At 44.4% G+C, this 26,928-nt stretch overlaps 1 protein-coding gene across 1 annotated transcript in view; it reads right to left on the reverse strand.

Annotated features, from left to right (window-relative positions):
- Nucleotides 1–26,276, reverse strand: part of LOC129825670 (neurexin-3b-beta-like) — a 108,002-nt gene extending 81,726 nt beyond the window's left edge. Inside the window, exons 1-3 of the mRNA XM_055885857.1 lie at nucleotides 26,260–26,276; nucleotides 14,893–15,210; nucleotides 989–1,230 (exon numbers count right to left, since the gene is read on the reverse strand). Coding sequence (XP_055741832.1) covers nucleotides 989–1,230; nucleotides 14,893–15,210; nucleotides 26,260–26,276 — 577 coding nt within the window. The remainder of the gene's footprint in view (nucleotides 1–988; nucleotides 1,231–14,892; nucleotides 15,211–26,259) is intronic.
- Between the last annotated feature and the right edge of the window lie 652 nt (nucleotides 26,277–26,928).

Consider the following 26,928-nt stretch of genomic DNA (forward strand, 5'->3'; position numbering starts at 1 on the left):
CAATTTTGAATTCAGGCTGTAATGCAAACAAATGTGGAATAAGTCAGTGGGTTTGAATATTTTCTGAAAGCACCGTTAATAGTGAGCAATATGTTTGAAACGTGAATCGCAATAAAATCACAATATGGAATCGCAATACATACAGTGGTTCTTCCTTTAAAAGTTTTGAGCTTATGCCGCGACTGTTTGTGGTAGATGGTGGCCGATTGTGGTAAATTGTGTCATTCAGGCAACAACGGCTGACACTCAAACAACGCGCCACATAATTCTGCGGCACCCTGCAAGCTGTGCTGCAGTGGCCCGCAATTTTTAAAGGAAGAACCACTGTATGCTGTAGAATTATGAGATTCATGAAAATCGCAATAAATATTGTATCGGAACCTAAGTATTGTGATAATATTGTATCGTGAGATCCCTGGCAATTCCCAGCTCTCGCATATACCCTTTAAGACTGGGGGGAATAGACTGGAGCAAGGGGCATAGCATCATTTCACCAGTTCACATCTGTTCTCACATCAGTAAATTGGAGTGCTTGGCACCATGCTAGTGTTCTTCGTCCCACTATGGGACTGAACCAATTATTGGCTGTATACTCATCCTCTACCTACTGATATTTTGACTTAACAGCCTTGTCAGTTGACCTTTGTAAACAGGTGATGTCCAGTGGGTCTAACAGAGATCTAACTTTCACATTACCAGCAGTTACCAATTCACTCCCCTAGACCTTTCCCTTAGGACCTAACCCTTTGGCTCTGAACCTCCCATGTTTGCAGATATGTAAGGTGGAAGAAATATTGGCAGAAGCTCCACCATTACACTGCTTGTACTTATCCAGACCCTTCAGATCTGCGAACATCAAAGAGTCACCATTGAAGAAGGCAAGGGAATGAATTGGGACCAACTCTTTCTCATTAACACAAGTTAACAATCAAAGGTCCTAGGTCAAAGGTTAGTGTTTGAGATGCCAGACGGTGATATTGGTTGGTACCTGCGGGGAAGTGTTCGTTGATTGGCCAGTTATCCACCTGCAGGGTGGCGTTTCCCCCATTCCTTGTGAATCGAACCAGGTGATATTTCCCGTCATTGATCGCAGTGTTTAACTCCTTCACACTGATGTCCACCGTGCCGATGTTGAACGTCACGCCCACCTTGCCTTCCGTCTGGAAGGAGACGGGAAGAAGAAAATTACATTTATTAAAATATATCAACGACTTTCTTGTTACAGGCAACCTGGAAAAGCAACGTGCAGCAGAGTGAAGAATCATTCATCCTGATCACATAATAATGAGAATATCTTTGGAAAAAAAAATGATTTGTAGATCAGTGACTCTCTGCAGTCGACCTCAAACACGCACAACATGTCTTTATTAACTGGTATCAACCACTTTCATTCAGCAGGCAGTCTTCAGGTTGATCTTTGATTTTTTTTCCCATTGGTAAAATGTGTCAATATGAGATGCCACATCTTACATATAGAATAGCAGAGATGCTCAGAACAATATCATTTTCAATGCCTGGCTGAGAACCAATTCCATTATGAGCTTCATATCTACAATCAATGCAGAAATCTCCATTGCATTTGTAATATCGTGATACCATGGAAGACCAGGAATCAAGATCTTTGCAGAAGATGTCAACGGATAGCAGTGTTTGATTCAGTTCTGCTGCGCTAACAACAAACAGTAGAGTACACTACAGTAACAGAAAAAGTTCAACAACCCATTTAAACATGACTTAGTTAACCCCCCCCCCTCACTGAACTATGAATGAACTCCTAGAAACATACACAATTATACTCCTTACAATAAAATAAGGTATTGGCCATGCATTCTACTACAGGTGGTGTGCTAGTATTGCCATGGTAACATAACCACTTGTCCCAATGTCTTCACAGCCATACAGTATCACGGAATATTAGACAATATACACTCTTAGAGATTCCAAAACGGTTCTTCGTGAATAGGTTCTACCTGGAACCCAAAAAGGGTTCTCACATTGGGACATCTGAGAAACCTTTTTAGGTTCTAGTTATAATATGTTTTTCTAAGAATGTAGACTCCAATGGTATACCACAGAGTTGATAGCTATACTAGCTAGCATCATAATTCTTTATCAATTATAAACTGGGTGTTTCAAGCCCTGAATGCTAAATGGCTGACAGCTGTGGTATATCAGACCGTATGCCACAGGTATGACAAGACATTTATTTTTACTGCTCTAACTACGTTGGTAACCAGTTTATAGTAGCAAAAAGGCACCTCTGGGGTTTGCGGTACTTGGCCAATATACCACGACTAAGGGCTGTATCCAGGCACTAAGAACAGCCCTTAGCCGTGGTATATTGGCCATTTACCACATATCCCCAAGGTGTCTTATTGCTTAATTAATGTGATTAGATTTAGCTAGCGGCCTGGAAGCAGACACAATGTTCCCGCCAGCCTGTCAGTACCCAACACCAGGACAGATGCCTCTCCTATATGTAGTAGCATATATTTTATTAAACCACACAGTTAAAGGTTACATCACTCTGAGAGAGAGAGAAGGAGACAGAGAGACAGAGACAGAGAGAGAGAGAGAGAGAGAGAGAGAGTGAGGGAGAGAGGGAGAGAGAGAGAGAGAAAGAAAGAAAGAAAGAAAGAAAGAAAGAAAGAAAGAAAGAAAAAGAGAGAGAGAGATAGAGACAGATAGATAGAGAGACAGATAGATAGATAGAGAGAGAGATAGAGACAGATAGATAGAGAGAGAGAGCGATAGTGAGAGGGAGAGAGATGGAGATAGAGAGAGAGATAGTGAGGAGGAGAGAGAGAGAGAGAGAGAGAGAGAGAGAGAGAGAGAGAGAGAGAGAGAGAGAGAGAAAGATGGAGATGGAGATGGAGATAGAGCGCGAGAGAGAGATAGAGAGAGAGAGAGAGAGAGAGAGAAAGATGGAGATGGAGATGGAGATGGAGATGGAGATGGAGATGGAGAGAGAGAGAGAGAGAGAGAGAGAGAGAGAGAGAGAGAGAGAGAGAGAGAGAGAGAGAGAGAGAGAAAGATGGAGATGGAGATGGAGATGGAGATGGAGATGGAGATGGAGATAGAGAGCGAGAGAGAGAGAGAGAGAGAGAGAGAGAGAGAGAGAGAGAGGACAGTCAGGACCTTGGTGGTTTCTCACCGCAAATGACTTTCTCACCAACTTGCTACTTTAAAGTAACCTGCCAACATGTTTGATCGGAGCTGCTTAGATATTCACAAGGCAAGCAGGCGCTACATGGAAAGGGTTTTAAAGTGGGAGTTTTCTCTCATAGTTCTGAGTGGGTTTTAGCACGCAACGCTTCAGATTCAGAGAGACTCAGTGTGAGGGAATGGACTAGAGTTATACAGTGGTTCTCCTGGTGTTCCCCAATTCTGGAAGGGGGTCCCCGAATGGAAAACGTTTGGGATCACATGGTCTAGTAAGTTTTAGACCATGTGATCCCAATCTTTTTCCATTCGGGGACCCCCTTCCAGCATTGGGGAACATCCCACACCCCCACCTGCGCACGTGCACGCACACGCCACTTCTATTTCTAATGTTCGTGACACAAATGTATTTCCTGCAATTCTACACATTTTCTCATGGCGTACAAAGAAAATGTTGCAGTTTTAAATGTAATATTTGAGTGACAAAAAGATGACACAAAAAAATGTTAGCTGACATGGGCTAGTTGATCAGGACAAGTTATAAATATCTCTCTAAGGTAGGTAATGACTAATATGACAAGAGGATCTGATGCACTACCCAATTTCGAAATTGCAGCTTGTGCATTCAAGTATTACAACGTTCAAGATTAAGTTTAAAGCCTGAGGTTTTTTTGGGGGGGGGGGACCCACAATTTGGAACCACTTTGGGAGCCACTGTACTAGACTACCACGAGACTGCTGCTCCAGATGGGTGATATAAGGTGCTATATAGACATGATAAGCATACAGAGAAAACAGTCTTTGCAAGCAAAGAAAAACAGCTACATCTCATTCAGGATTAGAGCAACGATCTTTAAGGCAAGAGGCACTCATGTTGGAAGGATGCACAACAGGTTACGTTCATCATTTCTATGGAAGTACTTTAATTGAACTGCAGAGAAACTAACGAACTAGACACGAAGCCTCAGGTTTTAATCTAAAACTGCTTTCTCCTCCTTTCGGCAAGAACAATCCTTGAGGAGTAAACTCGGATCCAACTCTATGTTTTCATTTCTCACAAAATGAACGCTGCTTTAGTGAACATGTTTTCACTGAATGTCTGTAGGTAGTACCACTGTGGTGTAGTGTTTTCAATGACATTTTAAAGATGTTGGGCTTTAGCAAACACACACACACACACACACACACGCACACACGCACACGCACACACACACGACCTGATTCACTAGGTCTAATCTCTTCACTGATCCATTAACAAACGTCATGTCATCAGGCCTCTTGGGTCGCTGCACACACACACACACACACACACACACACACACACACACACACACACACACACACACACATGTCCAGTTGGCTGTGGGCCTTTAAAGCAGGTAATTAGACTGAAACATTCCCAGAGGGGATTAGAACAACTGACATGAAAAAGACTGTAGCCTTACATCCATACTGAACATTCTCCCTCTCTCTCTCTATCTCTCTAACTCTCCCTCTCTATCTCTCTTTCTCTCCCTATCAATCTTTCTCTCTCTCTCTCAATCTATCTTTCTCTCCCTCTCTATCTCTCTTTCTCTCCCTCTCTATCTCTCTTTCTCTCCCTCTCAATCTCTTTTTCTCTCCCTCTCAATCCCTCTCTCCCTCTCTCTCTCTCTCTCTCTCTCTCGTGTGTGATTCACTGGCGTGGCATGACAGCAGTTGGTCAGTCTGGAGAATCTGGAGACATTTGACGAATCAGAAGTGAAGGATGGAGGGGTTTTTCTTGTCCTCCACTTCATCATTCTCTTCATTTTGTCTCTGCGTAGGTGAGCAGAGGGTGGAAGAACACTCCTCCTTCATGGTGTAAAAATACATCACGTTACAGCCTCATTGCCCCGCCCTCAGCTTCCTGATTTGTCTCTGTACTGTTGTGCTGTTTGTTAATGTTTGGGTTTTTATTTTTGCATTCAACTTTTCCATCCCGGACACTTGATCTGGACATGGTTCGTCAGGACCTCTATCAGCCGAAGCTAAGTAGTAACATTAACATTATGCTAATTACTAATTACTAATTACAAATGCTGTACTCGTAATATACAGGAGAACAATCGCCTTATGGTGAGGATAGGCGTGTTGCAAGCCCAGCTTCAGATGCAATCGTGAAGGGAAATTAAATGTAGCAATCGTGAAGGGAAATTAAATGTAGCAAGGGATAAATGTAGCAAAGGGATGAATGTAGCAAGGGATGAAATTAAATGTAGCAAGGGTGTCTGTGTCACCAGTAAGTAGAGATAGTAGTATAAATCCCCTCGCACAGTCCCCGGAGCCGGACAATTTTCTCAAGGCTTCTAAGAAGACATGCTGTCGACATGCTCAGCTGGTGTCGCTCATTCAGCCGACAGAAACTTTCAACCGGTTCTCCCCATTAAGCAACTAGTCGGAGTCAGAGTCCGAGTCTTCTCAGGTCTCTCCTCCACCCGGTACGGGGTCTGAGACGCCGAAGCCTCCCACCATTAGCTCTGACAAATTGAATACCCTAGTCATTGGTGACTCCATTACCCACAATATTTGACTTGTTCACCAGGGAGCAGGGCTGCCGACGTTAAGGCTAATATGAAGATGGTGCTGGCTAAGGCTAAATCTGGCGAGTGTAGAGATTATAGGGATATTGTTATCCACGTTGGCACCAATGATGTTAGGGTGAAACTGTCAGAGTTCACCAAGCGCAACATAGCTTCAGCGTGTAAATCAGCTAGAAAGATGTGTCGGCATCGTGTAATTGTCTCTGGCCCCCTCCCAGTTAGGGGGAGTGATGAGCTCTACAGCAGAGTCTCACAACTCAATTGCTGGTTGAAAACTGTTTTCTGCCCCTCCTAAAAGAGACTGAGACACACCTCACACACAAACAGGACCAAGCCTGGACTGTTGAGGCTGGAGGGGTGCTCTCATCTTATCTACCAACATAGACAGGGCTCTAACTCCTCTAGCTCCACAATGAAATAGGGTGCAGGCCAGGCAGCAGGCTGTTAGCCAGCATGCCAGCTTAGTGGAGCCTGCCACTAGCACAGTCAGTGTAGTCAGCTCAGCTATCCCCATTGAGACTGTGTCTGTGCCTCGACCTAGGTTGGGCAAAACTAAACATGGCGGTTTTCACCTTAGCAATCTTATTAGGATAAAGACCTCCTCCATTCCTGCCATTATTGAAAGAGATCGTGATACCTCACATCTCAAAATAGCATTTCTTAATTTTTGATCCCTCACTTCCAGGGCAGTCATAGTCAATGAACTAATCACTGATCATAATCTTGATGTGATTGGCCTGACTGAAACATGGCTCAAGCCTGATGAATTTGCTGTGTTCAATGAGGCCTTTCCTCCTGGTTACACTAGTGACCATATCCCACGTGCATCTCGCAAAGGCGATGGTGTTGCTGACATTTATGACAGCAAATTTAAATTTACAAAAAAAAGGACTACATTTTCATCTTTTGAGCTTATAGTCATGAAATCTATGCAGCCTACTCAATCACTTTATATAGCTACTGTGTACAGGCCTCCTGGGCAATATACAGCGTTCCTCACTGAGTTCCCTGAATTCCTATCGGACCTTGTAGTCATGGCAGATAATATTCCAATTTTTGGTGACTTTAATATTCACATGAAAAAGTCCACAGACTCACTCTAAAAGGTTTTCAGAGCCATCATTGACTCAATGGGTTTTGTCCAACATGTCTCCGGACCAACTCACTGCCACAGTCATACCCTGGATCTAGTTTTGTCCAGTGGAATAAATATTGTGGATCTAAATGTTTTTTCTTCATAATCCTGGACTATTGGACCAGCATCTTATTACGTTTGCAGTCGCAAGAAATAATCGGCTCAGACCACCACCAAGGATCTTCAAAAGCCGTGCTATAAATTCTCGGACAACGCAAAGATTCCTAGATGCCCTTCCACACTCCCTCCATCTATCCAAGGACGTCAGAGTACAAAAAACGGTTAACCACCTCACTGAGGATCTAAATTTAACCTTGTGCGATATCCTAGATGCAGTCTGATATATCTGGTGTAATTCTCCTGTCTCATCTGGCGTCCTGGGGGAATTTAAGTAGGCTCCCTCTAATTCTCTCTCTCCCTCCCCATGCAACAACTTTCCTCTTCTTCTGACGAGGAGTAATAGATATCGGACCAATGTGCAGCGTGGTAAGTGTCCATTTTAATATATAAAACTGAACACTACAAAAATACAAAATAACAAAGTGAATGAACCAACGGAAATCAAAACAGTCCCGTATGGTGCAGGTACAGACACAGGAAACAACCACCCACAAAACACAAAGGAAAACAGCCTACCTAAATATGGCTCCCAATCAGAGACAATGACTGACACCTGCCTCTGATTGAGAACCATACTAGGCCAAACACATAGAAATAGAACAACAGAACAAAACATAGAAAAACAACATAGAATGCCCACCCCAACTCCCGCCCTGACCAAACTAAAATAAAGACATAAAAAAGGAACTAAGGACAGAACGTGACACCCGAAGCACCTGATCCCAAGGATCATGCCTCAGGACTACCTGGCCTGATGACTCCTGGCTGTCCTCAGTCAACCTGGTCGTGCTGCTGATCCAGTTTCAACTACTTGACCTTTCAAGAGCAGCTCACTGACTACTAGTTGACCTTTCAAGAGCAGCTCACTGACTACAGCTACTGACCCATAGAGACGAGCTCACTGACTACACCTAGTGACCCATAGAGACGAGCTCACTGACTACACCTAGTGACCCGTGGAGACGAGCTCACTGACTACACCTAGTGACCCGTAGAGACGAGCTAACTGACTACACCTAGTGACCCGTAGAGACGAGCTCACTGACTACACCTACTGACCCGTAGAGACGAGCTCACTGACTACACCTAGTGACCCGTAGAGACGAGCTCACTGACTACACCTAGTGACCCGTAGAGACGAGCTCACTGACTACACCTAGTGACCCGTAGAGACGAGCTCACTGACTACACCTACTGACTTGTGGAGACGAGCTCACTGACTACACCTAGTGACCCGTAGAGACGAGCTCACTGACTACACCTAGTGACCCGTAGAGACGAGCTCACTGACTACACCTAGTGACCCGTAGAGACGAGCTCACTGACTACACCTACTGACCCGTAGAGACGAGCTCACTGACTACACCTAGTGACCCGTAGAGACGAGCTCACTGACTACACCTAGTGACCCGTAGAGACGAGCTCACTGACTACACCTAGTGACCCGTAGAGACGAGCTCACTGACTACATCTAGTGACCCGTAGAGACGAGCTCACTGACTACACCTAGTGACCTGTAGAGACGAGCTCACTGACTACACCTAGTGACCCGTAGAGACGAGCTCACTGACTACACCTAGTGACCCGTAGAGACGAGCTCACTGACTACATCTAGTGACCCGTAGAGACGAGCTCACTGACTACACCTAGTGACCTGTAGAGACGAGCTCACTGACTACACCTAGTGACCCGTAGAGACGAGCTCACTGACTACATCTAGTGACCCGTAGAGACGAGCTCACTGACTACACCTAGTGACCTGTAGAGACGAGCTCACTGACTACACCTAGTGACCCGTAGAGACGAGCTCACTGACTACACCTAGTGACCCGTAGAGACGAGCTCACTGACTACATCTAGTGACCCGTAGAGACGAGCTCACTGACTACACCTAGTGACCTGTAGAGACGAGCTCACTGACTACACCTAGTGACCCGTAGAGACGAGCTCACTGACTACACCTAGTGACCCGTAGAGACGAGCTCACTGACTACACCTAGTGACCTGTAGAGATGAGCTGACTGACTACACCTAGTGACCTGTAGAGACGAGCTCACTGACTACACCTACTGACCCGTAGAGACGAGCTCACTGACTACACCTAGTGACCTGTAGAGATGAGCTGACTGACTACACCTAGTGACCTGTAGAGACGAGCTCACTGACTACACCTAGTGACCCGTAGAGACGAGCTCACTGACTACACCTAGTGACCCATAAAGACGAGCGTACGAGATAAGTGAAAAGTCAACACGCTCTTTCACATCATTAATTTTAAAAAACTCTCTCTCTCTCTCTCTCTCAACAATGTTTCATCTCAGCTCATTATGGAGGGAGCAGGTAAAACATGGAAAATGCATCTTCTAAAAGTGCCTGGTCGTGCTTAAGGAAGGAAGGAGTGCAGCATGACTACTGAACGCTGTCCCACTATGAGAGACACTAAGAGCTTCTCATGACTACTGAACGCTGTCCCACTATGAGAGACACTAAGAGCTTCTCATGACTACTGAACGCTGTCCCACTATGAGAGACACTAAGAGCTTCTCATGACTACTGAACGCTGTCCCACTATGAGAGACACTAAGAGCTTCTCATGACTACTGAACGCTGTCCCACTATGAGAGACACTAAGAGCTTCTCATGATTACTGAACGCTGTCCCACTATGAGAGACACTAAGAGCTTCTCATGACTACTGAATGCTGTCCCACTATGAGAGACACTAAGAGCTTCTCATGACTATTGAACGCTGTCCCACTATGAGAGACACTAAGAGCTTCTCATGACTACTGAACGCTGTCCCACTATGAGAGACACTAAGAGCTTCTCATGACTACTGAACGCTGTCCCACTATGAGAGACACTAAGAGCTTCTCATGACTACTGAACGCTGTCCCACTATAAGAGACACTAAGAGCTTCTCATGACTACTGAACGCTGTCTCACTATGAGAGACACTAAGAGCTTCTCATAACTACTGAACGCTGTCCCACTATGAGAGACACTAAGAGCTTCTCTTGACTACTGAACGCTGTCCCACTATGAGAGATACTAAGAGCTTCTCATGATTACTGAACGCTGTCCCACTATGAGAGACACTAAGAGCTTCTCATGATTACTGAACGATGTCCCACTATGAGAGACACTAAGAGCTTCTCATAACTACTGAACGCTGTCCCACTATGAGAGACACTAAGAGCTTCTCATGACTACTGAACGCTGTCCCACTATGAGAGACACTAAGAGCTTCTCATGATTACTGAACGCTGTCCCACTATGAGAGACACTAAGAGCTTCTCATGATTACTGAACGCTGTCCCACTATGAGAGACACTAAGAGCTTCTCATGACTACTGAACGCTGTCCCACTATGAGAGACACTAAGAGCTTCTCATGATTACTGAACGCTGTCCCACTATGAGAGACACTAAGAGCTTCTCATCATCACTGAAGGATGTCACGGTTAAAATGTGAATCGTGTCCAAGGAGAAGCATAGTACATGACCAGAAACACACACACATGTACACACACACATGTACACACACCCACACCCACACCCACACACACCCACACCCACACCCACACACACACACACACCCACACACACACACACACACACACACACACACACACACACACACACACACACACACACACACACACTGTAGCCTATAAATTAAACTGAAAGAGATAAAAGCAAAAACGAATGTTTGAAGACATGATGTTCTGAATAGTGAATAACAAACACATTTTCCAAAAACAGAAACGTATCTCATTGTATAGACAAAAGAGAAAAACACAGACATGGTGGGATAAATTCTCTGTGTGGTAGTGTCCCAGGGCATGGTGGGATTAGCTCTGTGTGGTAGTGTCTCAGGGCCTGGTGGGATTAGCTCTGTGTATGGTAGTGTCCCAGGGCATGTTGGGATTAGCTCTGTGTGTGGTGGTGTCGCAGGGCATGGTGGGATTAGCTCTGTGTGTGGTGGTGTCCCAGGGCATGGTGGAATTAGCACTGTGTGTGGTGGTTCCGCAGAACATGGTGGGATTAGCTCTGTGTGTGGTGGTGCCCCTGAACATGGTGGGATTAGCTCTGTGTGTGGTGGTGCCCCAGAACATGGTGGGATTAGCTCTGTGTGTGGTGGTGCCCCAGAACATGGTGGAATTAGCTCTGTGTGTGGTGGTTCCGCAGAACATGGTGGGATTAGCTCTGTGTGTGGTGGTGCCCCAGAACATGGTGGGATTAGCTCTGTGTGTGGTGGTGCCCCAGAACATGGTGGGATTAGCTCTGTGTGTGGTGGTGCCCCAGAACATGGTGGGATTAGCTCTGTGTGTGGTGGTGCCCCAGAACATGGTGGGATTAGCTCTGTGTGTGGTGGTGCCCCAGAACATGGTGGGATTAGCTCTGTGTGTGGTGGTGCCCCAGGGCATGGTGGGATTAGCTCTGTGTTTGGTGGTGTCGCAGGGCATGGTGGGATTAGATCTGTGTGTGGTGGTGCCCCAGGGCTTGGTGGGATTAGCTCTGTGTGTGGTGGTAATGTCCCAGGGCATGGTGGGATTAGCTCTGTGTGTGGTGGTGCCCCAGGGCTTGGTGGGATTAGCTCTGTGTGGTAATGTCCCAGGGCATGGTGGGATTAGCTCTGTGTGTGGTGGTGTCGCAGGGCATGGTGGGATTAGCTCTGTGTGTGGTGGTGTCCCAGGGCTTGGTGGGATTAGCTCTGTGTGTGGTAATGTCCCAGGGCATGGTGGGATTAGCTCTGTGTGTGGTGGTTCCGCTCTTCAAAGTCCTGACTAGTGTATCCTCTCCCTACACACACACATCACCTTCCAGAGGCAGCACCAACCTGATTGCCTTTCTCACCTGCCATGCTGTGATTAACATGAGTGTTCTTATTGGTCTGTCTGTCGCTGGGTAGGACAGCACTTCATTGAGTCTTAATAAAAGGGGAGGAATGGCTATTGTTCCCCCAGTAACAGGAGAATCAGATTCAAACACACGCAAAACATAAACAAACTCACAGGCACTTACAGACACTCACACACACACACACACACACACACACACACACACACACACACACACACACACACACACACACACACACACACACACACACACACACACACACAACCACACACAACCACACACAACCACACACAACCACACACAACCACACACAACCACACACAACCACACACACACAAAACATTTTACTGTTATACTGTTATCTAGTCAGACTGATGTTGTGCGGTGTTAAAACGCTGGTAAACTCATACCCAATTTCCACACTCATACACTGACTGCCCCCCCCCCCCTCTCCTGCTCTCCGTGGCTCAGCTGCCTGCCACTAAATCAGTGCGTGTGTGTGTGTGTGTGTGTGTGTGTGTGTGTGTGTGTGTGTGTGTGTGTGTGTGTGTGTGTGTGTGTGTGTGTGTGTGATGGAGACGGGGGTACGTAAGACTGATAAAGTCATTCTGTAGAAGCTAATGCAGCACATGGAGAGCTCTGCTCCGCTGGCGAGCGCTCGGTCCCACGTGATTACTCCCCTCACTGACACCAGTAATCAGACCCACATTCCAATTCACTAGCCTCCGATTAATGCCTCCAACACAAGGTGCGCCCCAGGTAACCAATCACTTAGAGCCTGCCTCTCGGAGACTCTCCAAGCCCTTTCCAGGCCCGTAGAGAGCCTTCATACTGTGTGTGTGTGTGTGTGTGTGTGTGTGTGTGTGTGTGTGTGTGTGTGCGTGCGTGCGTGCGTGCGTGCGTGCGTGCGTGCGTGCGTGCGTGCGTGCGTGCGTGCGTCTCCAGGCACACAGACAACCTTCACATCACAGCCCAAACCAGACCGACACCTTATACACAATAAATCCCACACTCCAGGTGGTCATTTTGTTAAAACAGCGAGAGACTATATAGCAACCGGGTCTCTCCAGGCTAATGGACACCCTTCACATGACAGACATGTCCAGAGAGACAGAAGCTATACCGCCAGACAGAGCAATAGGTGAAATGTAATTTTGTTAAAGCCCAAAGCAGATGTTGCAGGTTATGAGGCCTGCAACTGTAGCCCACAGCATGGCAGAAATGTAGGACAGCATTATTGCATTTTTGTTGGATAAAGCTGACAATGGATGAATGATAGAAGAAGAGAAAACTGTGGATGTCATGTGTGTAATTGTAACACATTTAACTGTGGATGTATTGTGTCTAATTGTATCATATTTAACTGTGGATGCATTGCGTGTAAGTGTAACACATTTAACTGTGGATGTATTGTGTATTATATTTAACTGTGGATGCGTTGTGTGTAAGTGTAACATATTTAACTGTGGAGGTATTGCGTGTAAGTGTAACATGTTTGACTGTGGATGTATTGGGTGTAGTGTAACATATTTGACTGTGGATGCATTGTGTGTAAGTGTAACATATTTGACTGTGGAGGTATTGCGTGTAAGTGTAACATATTTGACTGTGGAGGTATTGCGTGTAAGTGTAACATATTTAACTGTGGAGGTATTGGGTGTAATTGTAACACATTTTAAGTGAGGTGGCTGGTGCATGATTTTTAGCCTAGATCTGTAAAAGCGTTCTATATTTATACCATGTTAATATCAGCGTGAATGAATGTCTCCTAAACCAAGTTATCACATAGAAAACTATGTCACATACCTTATGGATATTTGGACATAAAAAGCTGATCTTGATGACATCAATCCTAGAAGGGAACTAGAAGATCCAGTAGGATCTGGTATCACTGAACCCAGGCCAGTGAGGAAGCTCAGCTTACATACAGCATCCATCTGACACCTGACATCATGCAGGACATCAGGGCTAAAATGAGTGAGCTGTGGTTAGGGTCCATCAGATCAGTATCATGGAACACAGAGAGCGTGTATCCCAAATGGACCTCTTTTCCTTTTATAGTGCACTCTTTCTGACCAGGGCCCTAGTAGTGCACTCTATAGGGCATAGGGGTTAGTTTGGGACGTATTCAGAGAGAGGTACTGTACAGTAGGATTGATATGATGGTAGAACAAGAGACGGAGGATTGATGCTCATGGCCTTCACAACAACAAGTCATTCATTGTTGATAATTGACAGAAAATACTCAGAACAGATGACATGACCATTTGTAGCATCTTGAAGATGTGTGTGTCTTCTGTTTCCAAGTCTGGAATTGGGATGACTTTGAAAGAGTGAAGTGTTTCCTGTGATGACATCTTCCTATGGCAGACTCTACAGTACTCTGTGTATGTGGTAATAGTATCCATGACAACTCCATTATCTGGGTCTAGTTGGTTAATGCAGTAACATTTCCATCATATGTATCATTAAAATGGACAAGACTTCCTAACACTCCCTAAATTTAAACAAACCTAGCTGCAAATTAATTCAAATAAAAGAGCTGAGGTCATCAGATTCCGATGGGAGGGGGTTCATTTAACGCCCCACAAGGGCCCTCAAATATTCACACAGAGGAGAAGCAGAAAGCAACGAACAACTCCACTCAACTCTAAGGTAAGGACAAGACCAAAATGTCCTCTTTGCTTACCGCAGCCTGGTAATTGCTGAGCTAATGCCTGGAAGCCCATTAGTCCATTAACAGAGTGTGTTAAATGCTCAGGAGAGCCAGGCAACGTTGACCTCTAACCCCAGCTAGCTATATAAGAAAAACACAGCCGGTGAATATTTAATTTAAGCATGAGCAGGCAGCAGTACTGTGTAAGGTAATGGCTTTGATTCTCTCTCCGGCTCAATGTCGAAGGAAGGCAGAGGTTTCAAAACTATACCTCGGCTGCTAAGACTGTTACATTTTGGTCCTCTATGAACGCCGTCAGCCTTATTCATTGTTTAGTCCTGGCTGCACGGCGATTATGGTGCTACCTGTTTGGCCGTTTGGATAGCACGCACACAAGTTGCTCTCCCTGACACTGACGGGAGTGTGGATCAACGCTAGCGCAGAGTCATCCACGATGTTGCTCTCCCTGACACTGACGGGAGTGTGGATCAACGCTAGCGCAGAGTCATCCACGATGTTGCTCTCCCTGACACTGACGGGAGTGTGGATCAACGCTAGCGCAGAGTCATCCACGATGTTGCTCTCCCTGACACTGACGGGAGTGTGGATCAACGCTAGCGCAGAGTCATCCACGATGTTGCTCTCCCTGACACTGACGGGAGTGTGGATCAACGCTAGCGCAGAGTCATCCACGATGTTGCTCTCCCTGACACTGACGGGAGTGTGGATCAACGCTAGCGCAGAGTCATCCACGATGTTGCTCGACACTATCACTTTAATCCAGTGGTGAGATGATGAAACATTAACTGGTCTTGATCATCACAAACATCTTGTTCTCTCTCTGACCTACAGGATATATACTTCAGTTAGAGTTTTTTATTTTATTTCACCTTTATTTAACCAGGTAGGCAAGTTGAGAACAAGTTCTCATTTACAATTGCGACCTGGCCAAGATAAAGCAAAGCAGTTCGACACATACAACAACACAGAGTTACACGTGGAGTAAAACAAAGATACAGTCAATAATATGATAGAAAAATAGGTCTATATAGAATGTGAGCAAATGAGGTGAGATAAGGGAGGTAAAGGCAAAAAAAAGGCCATGGTGGCGAAGTAAATACAATATAGCAAGTAAAGCACTGGAATGGTAGATTTGCAGTGGAAGCATATGCAAAGTAGAAATAGAAATAAGGGGGTGCAAAGGAGCAAAATAAATAAATACAGTAGAGGAAGAGGTAGTTGTTTGGGCTAAATTATAGATGGGCTGTGTACAGGTGCCGTAATCTGTGAGCTGCTCTGACCGCTGGTGCTTAAAGCTAGTGAGGGAGATAAGTGTTTCCAGTTTCAGAGATTTTTGTAGTTGGTTCCAGTCATTGGCAGCAGAGAACTGGAAGGAGAGGCGGCCAAAGGAAGAATTGGTTTTGGGGGTGACCAGAGAGATATACCTGCTGGAGCGCGTGCTACAAGTGGGTGCTGCTATGGTGACCAGCGGGCTGAGATAAGGGGGGACTTTACCTAGCAGGGTCTTGTAGAAGAACTGGAGCCAGTGGGTTTGGCGACGAGTATGAAGCGTGGGCCAGCCAACGAGAGCGTACAGGTCGCAGTGGTGGGTAGTATATGGGGCTTTGGTGACAAAACGGATGGCACTGTGATAGACTGCATCCAATTTATTGAGTAGGGTATTGGAGGCTATTTTGTAAAAGACATCACCGAAGTCGAGGATCTGTAGGATGGTCAGTTTTACGAGGGTATGTTTGGCAGCATGAGTGAAGGATGCTTTGTTGCGAAATAGGAAGCCAATTCTAGATTTAACTTTGGATTGGAGATGTTTGATGTGAGTCTGGAAGGAGAGTTTACAGTCTAACCAGACTGAACCGTATTTGTAGTTGTCCACATATTCTAAGTCAGAACCGTCCAGAGTAGCGATCGGTTGAAGAGCATGCATTTAGTTTTACTTCTATTTAAGAGCAATTGGATGCCACGGAAGGAGAGTTGGCATTGAAGCTCGTCTGGAGGGTTGTTAACACAGTGTCCAAAGAAGGGCCAGAAGTATACAGAATTGTGTCGTTAGCATAGAGATGGATCAGAGACTCACCAGCAGCAAGAGCGACATCATTGATGTATACAGAGAAGAGAGTCGGCCCAAGAATTGAACCCTGTGGCACCCCCATAGAGACGGCCAGAGGCCCAGACAACAGGCCCTCCGATTTGACACACTGAACTCTATCAGAGAAGTAGTTGGTGAACCAGGCGAGGCAATCATTTGAGAAACCAAGGCTATTGAGTCTGCCGATGAGGATGTGGTGATTGATAGAGTCGAAAGCCTTGGCCAGGTCAATGAATACGGCTGCACAGTATTGTTTCTTATCGATGGCGGTTAAGATATCGTTTAGGACCTTGAGCGTGGCTGAGGTGCACCCATGACCAGCTCTGAAACCAGATTACATAGCGGAGAAGGTGCAGTGGGATTCGAAATGGTCGGTAATCTGTTTGTTGACTTGCCTTTCGAAGACCTTAGAAAGGCAGGGTAGGATAGATATAGGTCTGTAGCAGTGTAGTCCTTTGAAGAGGGGGATGACCGTAGCTGCTTTCCAATCTTTGGGAATCTCAGACTCCACGAAAGAGAGGTTGAACAGGCTAGTAATAAAAGGACGTCTGACTGCTACACCATCTTGGATGACAAGTACTGAGTACTGCCCAGGTGTTTGAAACGTACTTTATCTCCATAATATACAGTACATACAGTAACACAAGAAAACATGTACAGTGCCCACAGAAAGTACACACCCATCTGATGTTACCACATTTTGTTGAGTCACAGCCTGAATTCAAAATGGATTAAATTGAGATTTTTTTTGTCCACTAGCCTACACAAAATATGCCATAATGACAATGTGGAATTATGTTTTTCGAAATTGTTACAAATTAATTAAAAATTAAAAACTGAAATGTCTTGAGTCAATAATTATTCAACCCCTTTGTTATGGCAAGCCTAAATAAGCCACATATTAAGTTGCATGGACTCACTCTGTGTGCAATAATGTTTAACATCATTTTTTTATGACTACCTCATCTCTGTACCCCACACATACAATTATCTGTAAGATCCCTCAGTTTAGCAGTGAATTTCAAACAGATTCTACCACAAAGACCAGGGAGGTTTTCTAATGCCTCACAAAGAGGGGCTCCAATTTGTAAAAATATAAAACGCAGACGTTGAATATCCCTTTGAGCATGCTGAAGTTATTAATTACACTTTGGATTGTGTATCAATACACCCAGTCACTACAAAGATACAGGCGTCCTTCCTAACTCAGTTGTTGGAGTTTTTCAGGATAAAAAAGAAACTGAAGCACATTCAAAATGCTAGAGAAAAACCTGGTTCAGTCTGCTTTCCACCATACACTGGGAGATGAATTCACCTTTCAGCAGGACAATAACCTACAACACAAGGCCAAATCTACACTGGGGTTGCTTACCAAGAAGACAGTATCATGGAGAAATTACAAGATTATGTTATAATACTGTTATTGCATCGAAGGGTTGTTTTATGCAACAGCATAGGGTTCTTATAACTCTACTGTGTCTGTGTGAACTGAGAGGAGCTTCTGAGATTTAACTCTAGCAACAGATTTATGATGGTCTTGTCCTCTCTCGGAGCCGTCATTTCATAGAATGAGTTGGTGTTTGTATACTGGGAAGTACCAGCGTGGAGATGACTCTGGTATGGATAATGAGGGGATCCTTGTTTTGGGGGCCAGACCCTGGTTTCCACACAATGAGACAGTCTTTACAGCAGATACTGTCTGCTGTGAATTATTAATTTCTTTCATATGAATCCTAACCTTGTGACCCATTCCACACATCTGCTGTTTGTCATGTAGACTAAGGGGGTGTTTAAAAAAAAAAAAAAAATAGTATTCTTTGTCTCAGGGCTCTCAACCCAACAGTCACCATGCTGGGTCGACCAGCCATTGTTATTGCTCTATGCTTTCCTTATTAATACGTTTTGAATAAAGTAATATCCTGATTGGTGATTGACCTTGTCTCTCCTCATTACTGATTAGAATTTCCACGACAACAGTGAATGTTCCTGAGTGACTGAGTTAGAGTTTTAATTTATATCTACTTGAAAATATATGGCAACACCTGAAAATGGTTGTCTAGCAATGATCAACAACCAATTTAACAGAGCTTGAAGAATTTTGAAAATAATAAATGGGCAAATATTGCACAATCTAGGTGTGGAAAGCTCTTAAAGACTTACCCAGAAAGATTCACAGCTGTAATCACTACCAAAGATGCTTCTACAAAGTATTAGCTCAGGTGTGTATAATTAGGTAAATGAGATATTTCTGTGTTCAATTTTCAATACATTAGTTATAATTTCAAAAAACATGCTTTTACTTTGTCATTATGGGATATTGTGGGTACATGGGTGAATAGATTTTTTTATTTTATTCAGGCTGTAACACAACAAAATGTGGAAAAAATCTACAGGTATGAATACTTTCTTAAGGCACTGTATGTTTTTGACAGCTGAGCCATACCACCCAACGTCCAAACTGACAAGAAATACATGATCAGAACCAACACCCAGTACTTTAGTTCACTGAGTCCTGATATCTGATACACATTCCCAAAGTGCTTTCAGATGTTTCTCCTTTCTAGGTGAAAGCATGGCTGTAGTGTACACTAAACACATGGTGTAGTCACAACACTAGTCCACCAAAAACCACAGAAGCAGCATATTAAAACATCTCTCTGTGTCTGGGATGACTATCTCCTGCTGCCAGGCAGAGGCAGGCTGACCCAGACCTATTCTCATGATCTCATTCACCATCTGCATCATTACCATGCAGAACACACAGTCGAGACGCACACGTACGCACACACACACTCCACATCATTAAGATGTAGAATGCACCGTCGACACAGTAATCAGGTTGTATGCAAACGCGATTGGCTCGACTGACAACAGAGCACATGAGTTGCGCATCCATCTATCATTATTCACAACAACGCTCCATCTCCAGCAAAAGACAGAGGAACGATTCATTAAATATGAATACAAGGACTTGGACTGTTAAATCATCAGTTTTATTCCATTCTTTATTCCCATCGAGTCACAGTGAGTCTACATGGTCTCAGTGAGTTTATATGGTCACAGTGAGTCTACATGGTCACAGTGAGTCTACATGGTCACAGTGAGTCTACATGGTCACAGTGAGTCTACATGGTCACAGTGAGTCTACATGGTCACAGTGAGTCTACATAGTCTCAGTGAGTTTATATGGTCACAGTGAGTCTACATAGTCTCAGTGAGTCTACATGGTCACAGTGAGTTTATATGGTCACAGTGAGTCTACATAGTCTCAGTGAGTCTACATGGTCACAGTGAGTTTATATGGTCTCAGTGAGTCTACATGGTCACAGTGAGTCTACATGGTCACAGTGAGTCAACATGGTCTCAGTGAGTCTACATGGTCACAGTGAGTCTACATGGTCTCAGTGAGTCTACATGGTCTCAGTGAGTCAACATGGTCTCAGTGAGTCTACATGGTCACAGTGAGTCTACATGGTCACAGTGAGTCTACATGGTCACAGTGAGTCTACATGGTCACAGTGAGTCTACATGGTCACAGTGAGTCTACATGGTCACAGTGAGTCTACATGGTCTCAGTGAGTCTACCTGGTCACAGTGAGTCTACATGGTCACAGTGAGTCTACATGGTCACAGTGAGTCTACATGGTCTCAGTGAGTCTACATGGTCACAGTGAGTCTACATGGTCACAGTGAGTCTACATGGTCACAGTGAGTCTACATGGTCACAGTGAGTCAACATGGTCACAGTGAGTCTACATGGTCTCAGTGAGTCAACATGGTCACAGTGAGTCTACATGGTCACAGTGAGTCTACATGGTCACAGTGAGTCTACATGGTCACAGTGAGTCTACATAGTCTCAGTGAGTCTACATGGTCACAGTGAGTCTACATGGTCACAGTGAGTCTACATGGTCACAGTGAGTCTACATGGTCACAGTGAGTTTACATGGTCACAGTGAGTCTACATGGTCACAGTGAGTCTACAAGGTCACAGTGAGTCTAAATGGTCACAGTGAGTCTACCTGGTCACAGTGAGTCTACATGGTCACAGTGAGTCTACATGGTCACAGTGAGTCTACATGGTCACAGTGAGTCTACATGGTCACAGTAGGTCTACATGGTCACAGTGAGTCTACATGGTCACAGTGAGTCTACATGGTCTCAGTGAGTCTACATGGTCACAGTGAGTCTACATGGTCACAGTGAGTCTACATGGTCACAGTGAGTCTACATGGTCTCAGTGAGTCTACATGGTCTCAGTGAGTCTACATGGTCACAGTGAGTTTATATGGTCTCAGTGGGTCTACATGGTCCATTAAGGAGAGCAGGGCTGTGGCGGAGGGACACAGATACACACATACACATACACACACACACAAACAGTTGCTCAGACACATACACATACGCTTGAATGCACTAACACACAGAAACACAGAAACACACTAAATGCCTGGGCTGTGAACTAACACGTGGCCAGCGCGACCAGGGTTAATATAAAAACAGCCACTAAATAGGATTTGTGCTCGATGGAACACAGTGCCGTGAAAGTCCATTAGGGACCAGGCTAATGAAATTGAAACAGCTTGGTGATCAAATTAGAATCTGTTCCGTAGATATTTAATTTAAAGTGCTGGTGAATTCGAGCTATTTCATTTTGGGTCTCCCAGTCAAAATTGCGCACCATAAATCAAGCAGAATAAATTCATCCAGTCATTTCTCTCGCTTTCCTCGTTCTTTAACATTTCTCTTGTTCTCTCGCTTTTCTCTCAAATAGGAGGAAAAGTTTGTACAATTTTTTAAAACGTGTTCCAAAAGGGTTTTTCGGCTGTCCCCATAGGAGAACCCTTCTTGGTTTCTGGGAGAACACTTTTTGGTTCCACGTAGAACCCTTTTGGAAAGGGTCTTACATGGAACCCAAAGGGTTATACCTTGAACCAAAAGGGTTTTACCCGGAACCAAAAATGGTTCTTCAAATGGTTCTCCTATGGGGACAGCCGAAGAACCCTTTTAGGTTCTAGATAGCACCTTTTTTTCTAAGTGTAGAGAACAAAAAGGATAGAGTGCATGAAATGGAGTCCCACACTGTAGTTATACTGGTAAAATGACATTTAATAAAGAGCAACCATTTTGGTCCAAGACCTTCATAGATCGCCAACAAAACATAAAAGGCAAAATATTGCACTCATACTTTTTCAACGAAACGTCTTAATATCTAGGCTTCTAGGTTAAGATCTTACAGAGAGCAACAAAGAGAGAGAACTAAAGGGAGAGAAATCAAGAGAGACATACAAGAGAAATCCCATAAAATACTGTAACACTCTCCTTCTGACCTTTCTATGACCAGTCTATGACCTTTCCAAGGGCTTCTCCTGAGAGATGAACTTCAGCTGCTCGTGTAAATATATTGTTCCTGCCAGCTCTTAAAGGAAAGGAAATAGCTTTGAGATGAATGACAAGACACTCCAGACAGTTTGAAGCGGTGCCCTCTTGGTATTTTCAAATCCCTCCACTAACATCTCAGGGGCAACATCGAACATGCAACGCATGCACGACACAATCCCCGAAAAGTTGGGAATATCAAACTGACTTAGAAATCTAAGCCTTTAGTAGAGCCATGAAATATGAACAATTATGGTTGGAGGCAGGGATACAAAACAGCACAAAAAACAAGAATACAAGCCACTGAGATCCCAGCAGCTCAGTGTAATCAGGTGGACAGCAGACACCGTGGGTAAGAGCTCCAGAGATCCTCCATTCCCCAGTTCCAGATGGAGACAGAGCCGGCAGCAGCTTTGGGATGAGGCTGCCTTCCTTTGAACATCAGAGAACGTCTTGGACTCGGCGCTCACGGGGAAGACAAGAGGGAAAAGATAAAGGAAACGGAAGAGACATCCTCCCATCTGTTTACACACCATCCTGGGCAACACTCTGGCTTCTGGGTCAGGCAGATGGAAACGGAAGAGACATCCTCCCATCTGTTTACACACCATTCTAGGCAGCGCTCTGGCTTCTGGGTCAGGCAGATGGAAACGGAAGAGACATCCTCCCATCTGTTTACACACCATTCTAGGCAGCGCTCTGGCTTCTAGGTCAGGCAGATGGAAATGCACAGCCGCATGCATACAAACAATGGCAAGCCTCTAGTAGTGGCACGTTTAAGGCCATTGTTCTCTAGCATCAAAAATTGCTAGTGACACTAACGCTAGCTGGCGCCCACACACCAACAGGTGAGAGGCTAAAAGGCTAATGCTGCTCCCTGGCAGAGAGTAGGCTAACAACAGTATCCAGACAGGTGAGGATCTGAGCCCAGGGTTTAGGCCATGCATGCAGAGTAGGCTAACAACAGTTTTCAGACAGGTGAGGATCTGAGCCCAGGGTTTAGGCCATGCATGCAGAGTAGGCTAACAACAGTTTTCAGACAGGTGAGGATCTGAGCCCAGGGTTTAGGCCATGCATGCAGAGTAGGCTAACAACAGTTTTCAGACAGGTGAGGATCTGAGCCCAGGGTTTAGGCCATGCATGCAGAGTAGGCTAACAACAGTTTTCAGACAGGTGAGGATCTGAGCCCAGGGTTTAGGCCATGCATGCAGAGTAGGCTAACAACAGTTTTCAGACAGGTGAGGATCTGAGCCCAGGGTTTAGGCCATGCATGCAGAGTAGGCTAACAACAGTTTCCAGACAGGTAAGGATCTGAGCCCAGGGTTTAGGCCATGCATGCAGAGTAGGCTAAATGCCTTTAGAGGAAAAGGTGAAGCAGGGAAGCTTGAGGGTTTAGGCTGAAATCAGGGGTGTCGATGAGGACGACAGAAAAGGTCTTTGTGGCTCACCCACCAGTGGGCAGAGAGATGTAGATATTCCGGCCAAGTTCTCAGGGAGAGATAGATACCACCTGACAGCTGTGTTTGTGCTAAGTCTGTGGTCTGGGAAGAACACCTTACCACCCACCACCTCACCTACAGAGGTACGAGACACAGGCTGTGAAGAGCAAGGTGATTGCAGTGATCATTGCCGTAGTGCATAGGCTACTGATCTCTTTGTGTGACAGTCTTCCAGCCATGTGGGAACTGGTTCAATCCTTCCAGAATTCACTGCATTGGGAAGCAATGAAGCCATGCTTAGTTGTACTATTACTTTACGATAGAGTATGATCTACCTCCTGCTTATAACACAGACTCAAATCATTATAATTCAGACAACTGTCATGCATGATTAACTCTTGTGGATCTAATCCAGACTTATACTGTCGTCTTCCAGCAGTAAAGTCAGAGTTTAACTGCTTCCCCACAGGGAGTTTCAGAAACCTGCTGAGTTGTATATCATATCTATATATTCATACTGGGCTCTATATATTATCTATATACAATACCAGTCAAAAGTTTGGACACACCTACTCATTTCTAGGGTTTTTCTTAATTTGAACTTTTTTCTACATTGTAGAATAATAGTGACGACATCAAAACTAACATGTAACACATATGCTATCATGTAGTAACTACAAAAGTGTTAAACAAATCAAATATTTGAGATTTGAGATTCTTCAAAGTAGCCAACCTTTGCCTCGACGACAGCTTTGTTTACTATTGGCATTCTCTCAACCAGCTTCATGAGGTAGTCACCTGGAATGCATTTCAAATAATTAATACTGGGCTCTATATATTATCTATAAATATATGCTAATACTTGGCTCTAAAAATTATCACTATATATTTATAATGGGCTCTATATATTATCTATATATATTTATACTGGGCTTGAAATATTATCTTTATATATTTATAATAGGCTATATATATTTTCTATATATATTTATACTGGGCTCTATATATTATCTTTATATGTTTATAGTGGGCTCTATATATTATCTCTATATGTTACTACTGGCTCCATATATTATCTATAAATGTTAATACTGGGCTCTATATATGTTAATACTGGGCTCTATATATTATCTATAAATGTTAATACTGGGCTCTATATATGTTAAATACTGGGCTCTATATATTATCTCTATATATTTATAATGGACTCAAAATATTATCTCTGTATTTGTATACTGGGCTCTATATATTATCTATATATGTTAATACTGGGTTCTATATATGTTAAAACTGTGCTCTATATACAGTAGTATCTCTATATATTTATACTGGGCTCTATATATTACATGTCCATGTTCATATACACTATGGGTCATGTTCCAAATGGATACCTGCTCCGTATATAGTGTACTACTTTTAACCAGGACCCATAGGGATCTGGTCAAAAGTAGTGCACTTTAAAGGGAACAGGGTGTAATTTGGGACTCATTCCCTATCTGGACAGCCCAGCATCTCTCATCTCTTATACATGGCCCTCTCCTATACTACCATTACTATATCAAACCCTCTGGCCATTCATTAAGCATGACTAGGATAAGCTAACACACTGTGGAGGTCAATAGCTAACATACTGATGGATCAATGAGCTGAGCCTAACGCTAGAGGCTAATCAATGAGACTGATATGACGGTTCTTCAATTGGAATAACAGGCTATGATATCTTCCCATAAATACATGTGTGGAGTTATGAGAGGAAATAGATTTTGAAATGGATAAGATAATCATTTCACTACTGACAGATGCTCGGTGCGTTTGACATGCTTTGAGATAAAACTAGCGATCGGACCACCTGCTGTGAAGGGAGCGGATTAACATTTCCCATGCTCTCTGTGTGTCAGCATCCTTCATAGACTCACAGCTTCAGTATTTACTGTGTTCAGCGGTAGGGAGAATAAAGAGAGAGAGAGTGGGGAAGAAAGAGAGGTAGCCTGGCAAAAACTGTAGAGTTCAATTGACTACGCCATAAATATTATGCAGTATCACCAGCCTGTGCACTCAGACATCTTATTCTGAACAACAGAAGCATCTATAAAACCAGGAGAGGTGCTGGTGAGGACAGACAGAGCCAGTTAGAGGTGCTGGTGAGGACAGACAGAGACAGTTAGAGGTGCTGGTGAGGACAGACTGAGAGACAGTTAGAGGTGCTGGCAAGGACATAGAGACAGTTAAAGGTGCTGGTAAGGATTGAGAGACAGTTAGAGGTGCTGGTGAGGACAGAGAGACAGTTAGAGGTGCTGGTGAGGACAGAGAGACAGTTAAAGGTGCTGGTGAGGACAGAGATACAGTTAGAGGTGCTGGCGAGGACATAGAGACTTAAAGGTGCTGGTAAGGACTGAGAGACAGTTAGAGGTGCTGGTGAGGACAGAGAGACAGTTAGAGGTGCTGGTGAGGACAGAGATACAGTTAAAGGTGCTGGTAAGGACAGAGAGACAGTTAGAGGTGCTGGTGAGGACAGAGAGACAGTTAAAGGTGCTGGTAAGGACTGAGAGACAGTTAGAGGTGCTGGTGAGGACAGACAGAGACATTTAAAGGTGCTGGTAAGGACAGCCTGAGAGACAGTTAGAGGTGCTGGTGTGGACAGACTGAGAGAGAAAGACAGGCGAGGGCTTCTGAAAGGAGTCTGAATAACCCAGACCTAAAATGGCTGAATTAATTGAGAGGAAATATCTGGGTTGTCTGTCTTTCTCACTTCAAATAGCCTTAAGGCTGTATCATAGCCTACTTCTGGAGCGCAGTGGACACTTTCGGGCCAAGCTGTCTTCAAATCTCCACTTACCTATTCAGAGCAAACATGCTCTTCCGGCCCATGTAAATATTATAAACGCTCGCTGTTAGAGGGATATCTTCTTTGGGACTGGGGGGCAGTATTGAGTAGTTTGGATAAAAAGGTGCCCAGAGTAAACTGCCTGCTACTTAGTCATAAAAGCTAGAATATGCATATAATTTGGATATTTGGATAGAAAACACTCTGAAGTTTCTAAAACTGTTTGAATGATGTCTGTGAGTATAACATAACTCATATGGCAGGGAAAAACCTGAGAAAAATTCCAACCAGGAAGTGGGAAATCTGAGGTTTGTAGTTTTTGTCATTGCCTATCGAATATACAGTGTCTATGGGGTCATATTGCACTTCCTAAGGCTTCCACTAGATGTCAACAGTCTTTAGAACCTTGTTTGATGCTTCTACTGTAAAGGATGAGGGAATATGAGCTGATTGAGTCAGGGGTCTGGCAGAGTGCCTCGAGCTCAGTCCCGCGCGCTCCCGTGAGAGTTAGCTGCGTTCCATTGCATATCTACAGACAAAGGAATTCTCCGGTTGAAACATTATTGAAGATTTTTGATAAAAACATCCTAAAGATTGATTCTATACTTCGTCTGACATGTTTCTACGAACTATAATATGACTTTTCGTCTGAACTTTCGCCTGGACTTGCCCGCGCCTCCT

The sequence above is a fragment of the Salvelinus fontinalis genome, chromosome 27 (assembly GCF_029448725.1).
Source record: "Salvelinus fontinalis isolate EN_2023a chromosome 27, ASM2944872v1, whole genome shotgun sequence".
Lineage (NCBI taxonomy): Eukaryota > Metazoa > Chordata > Actinopteri > Salmoniformes > Salmonidae > Salvelinus > Salvelinus fontinalis.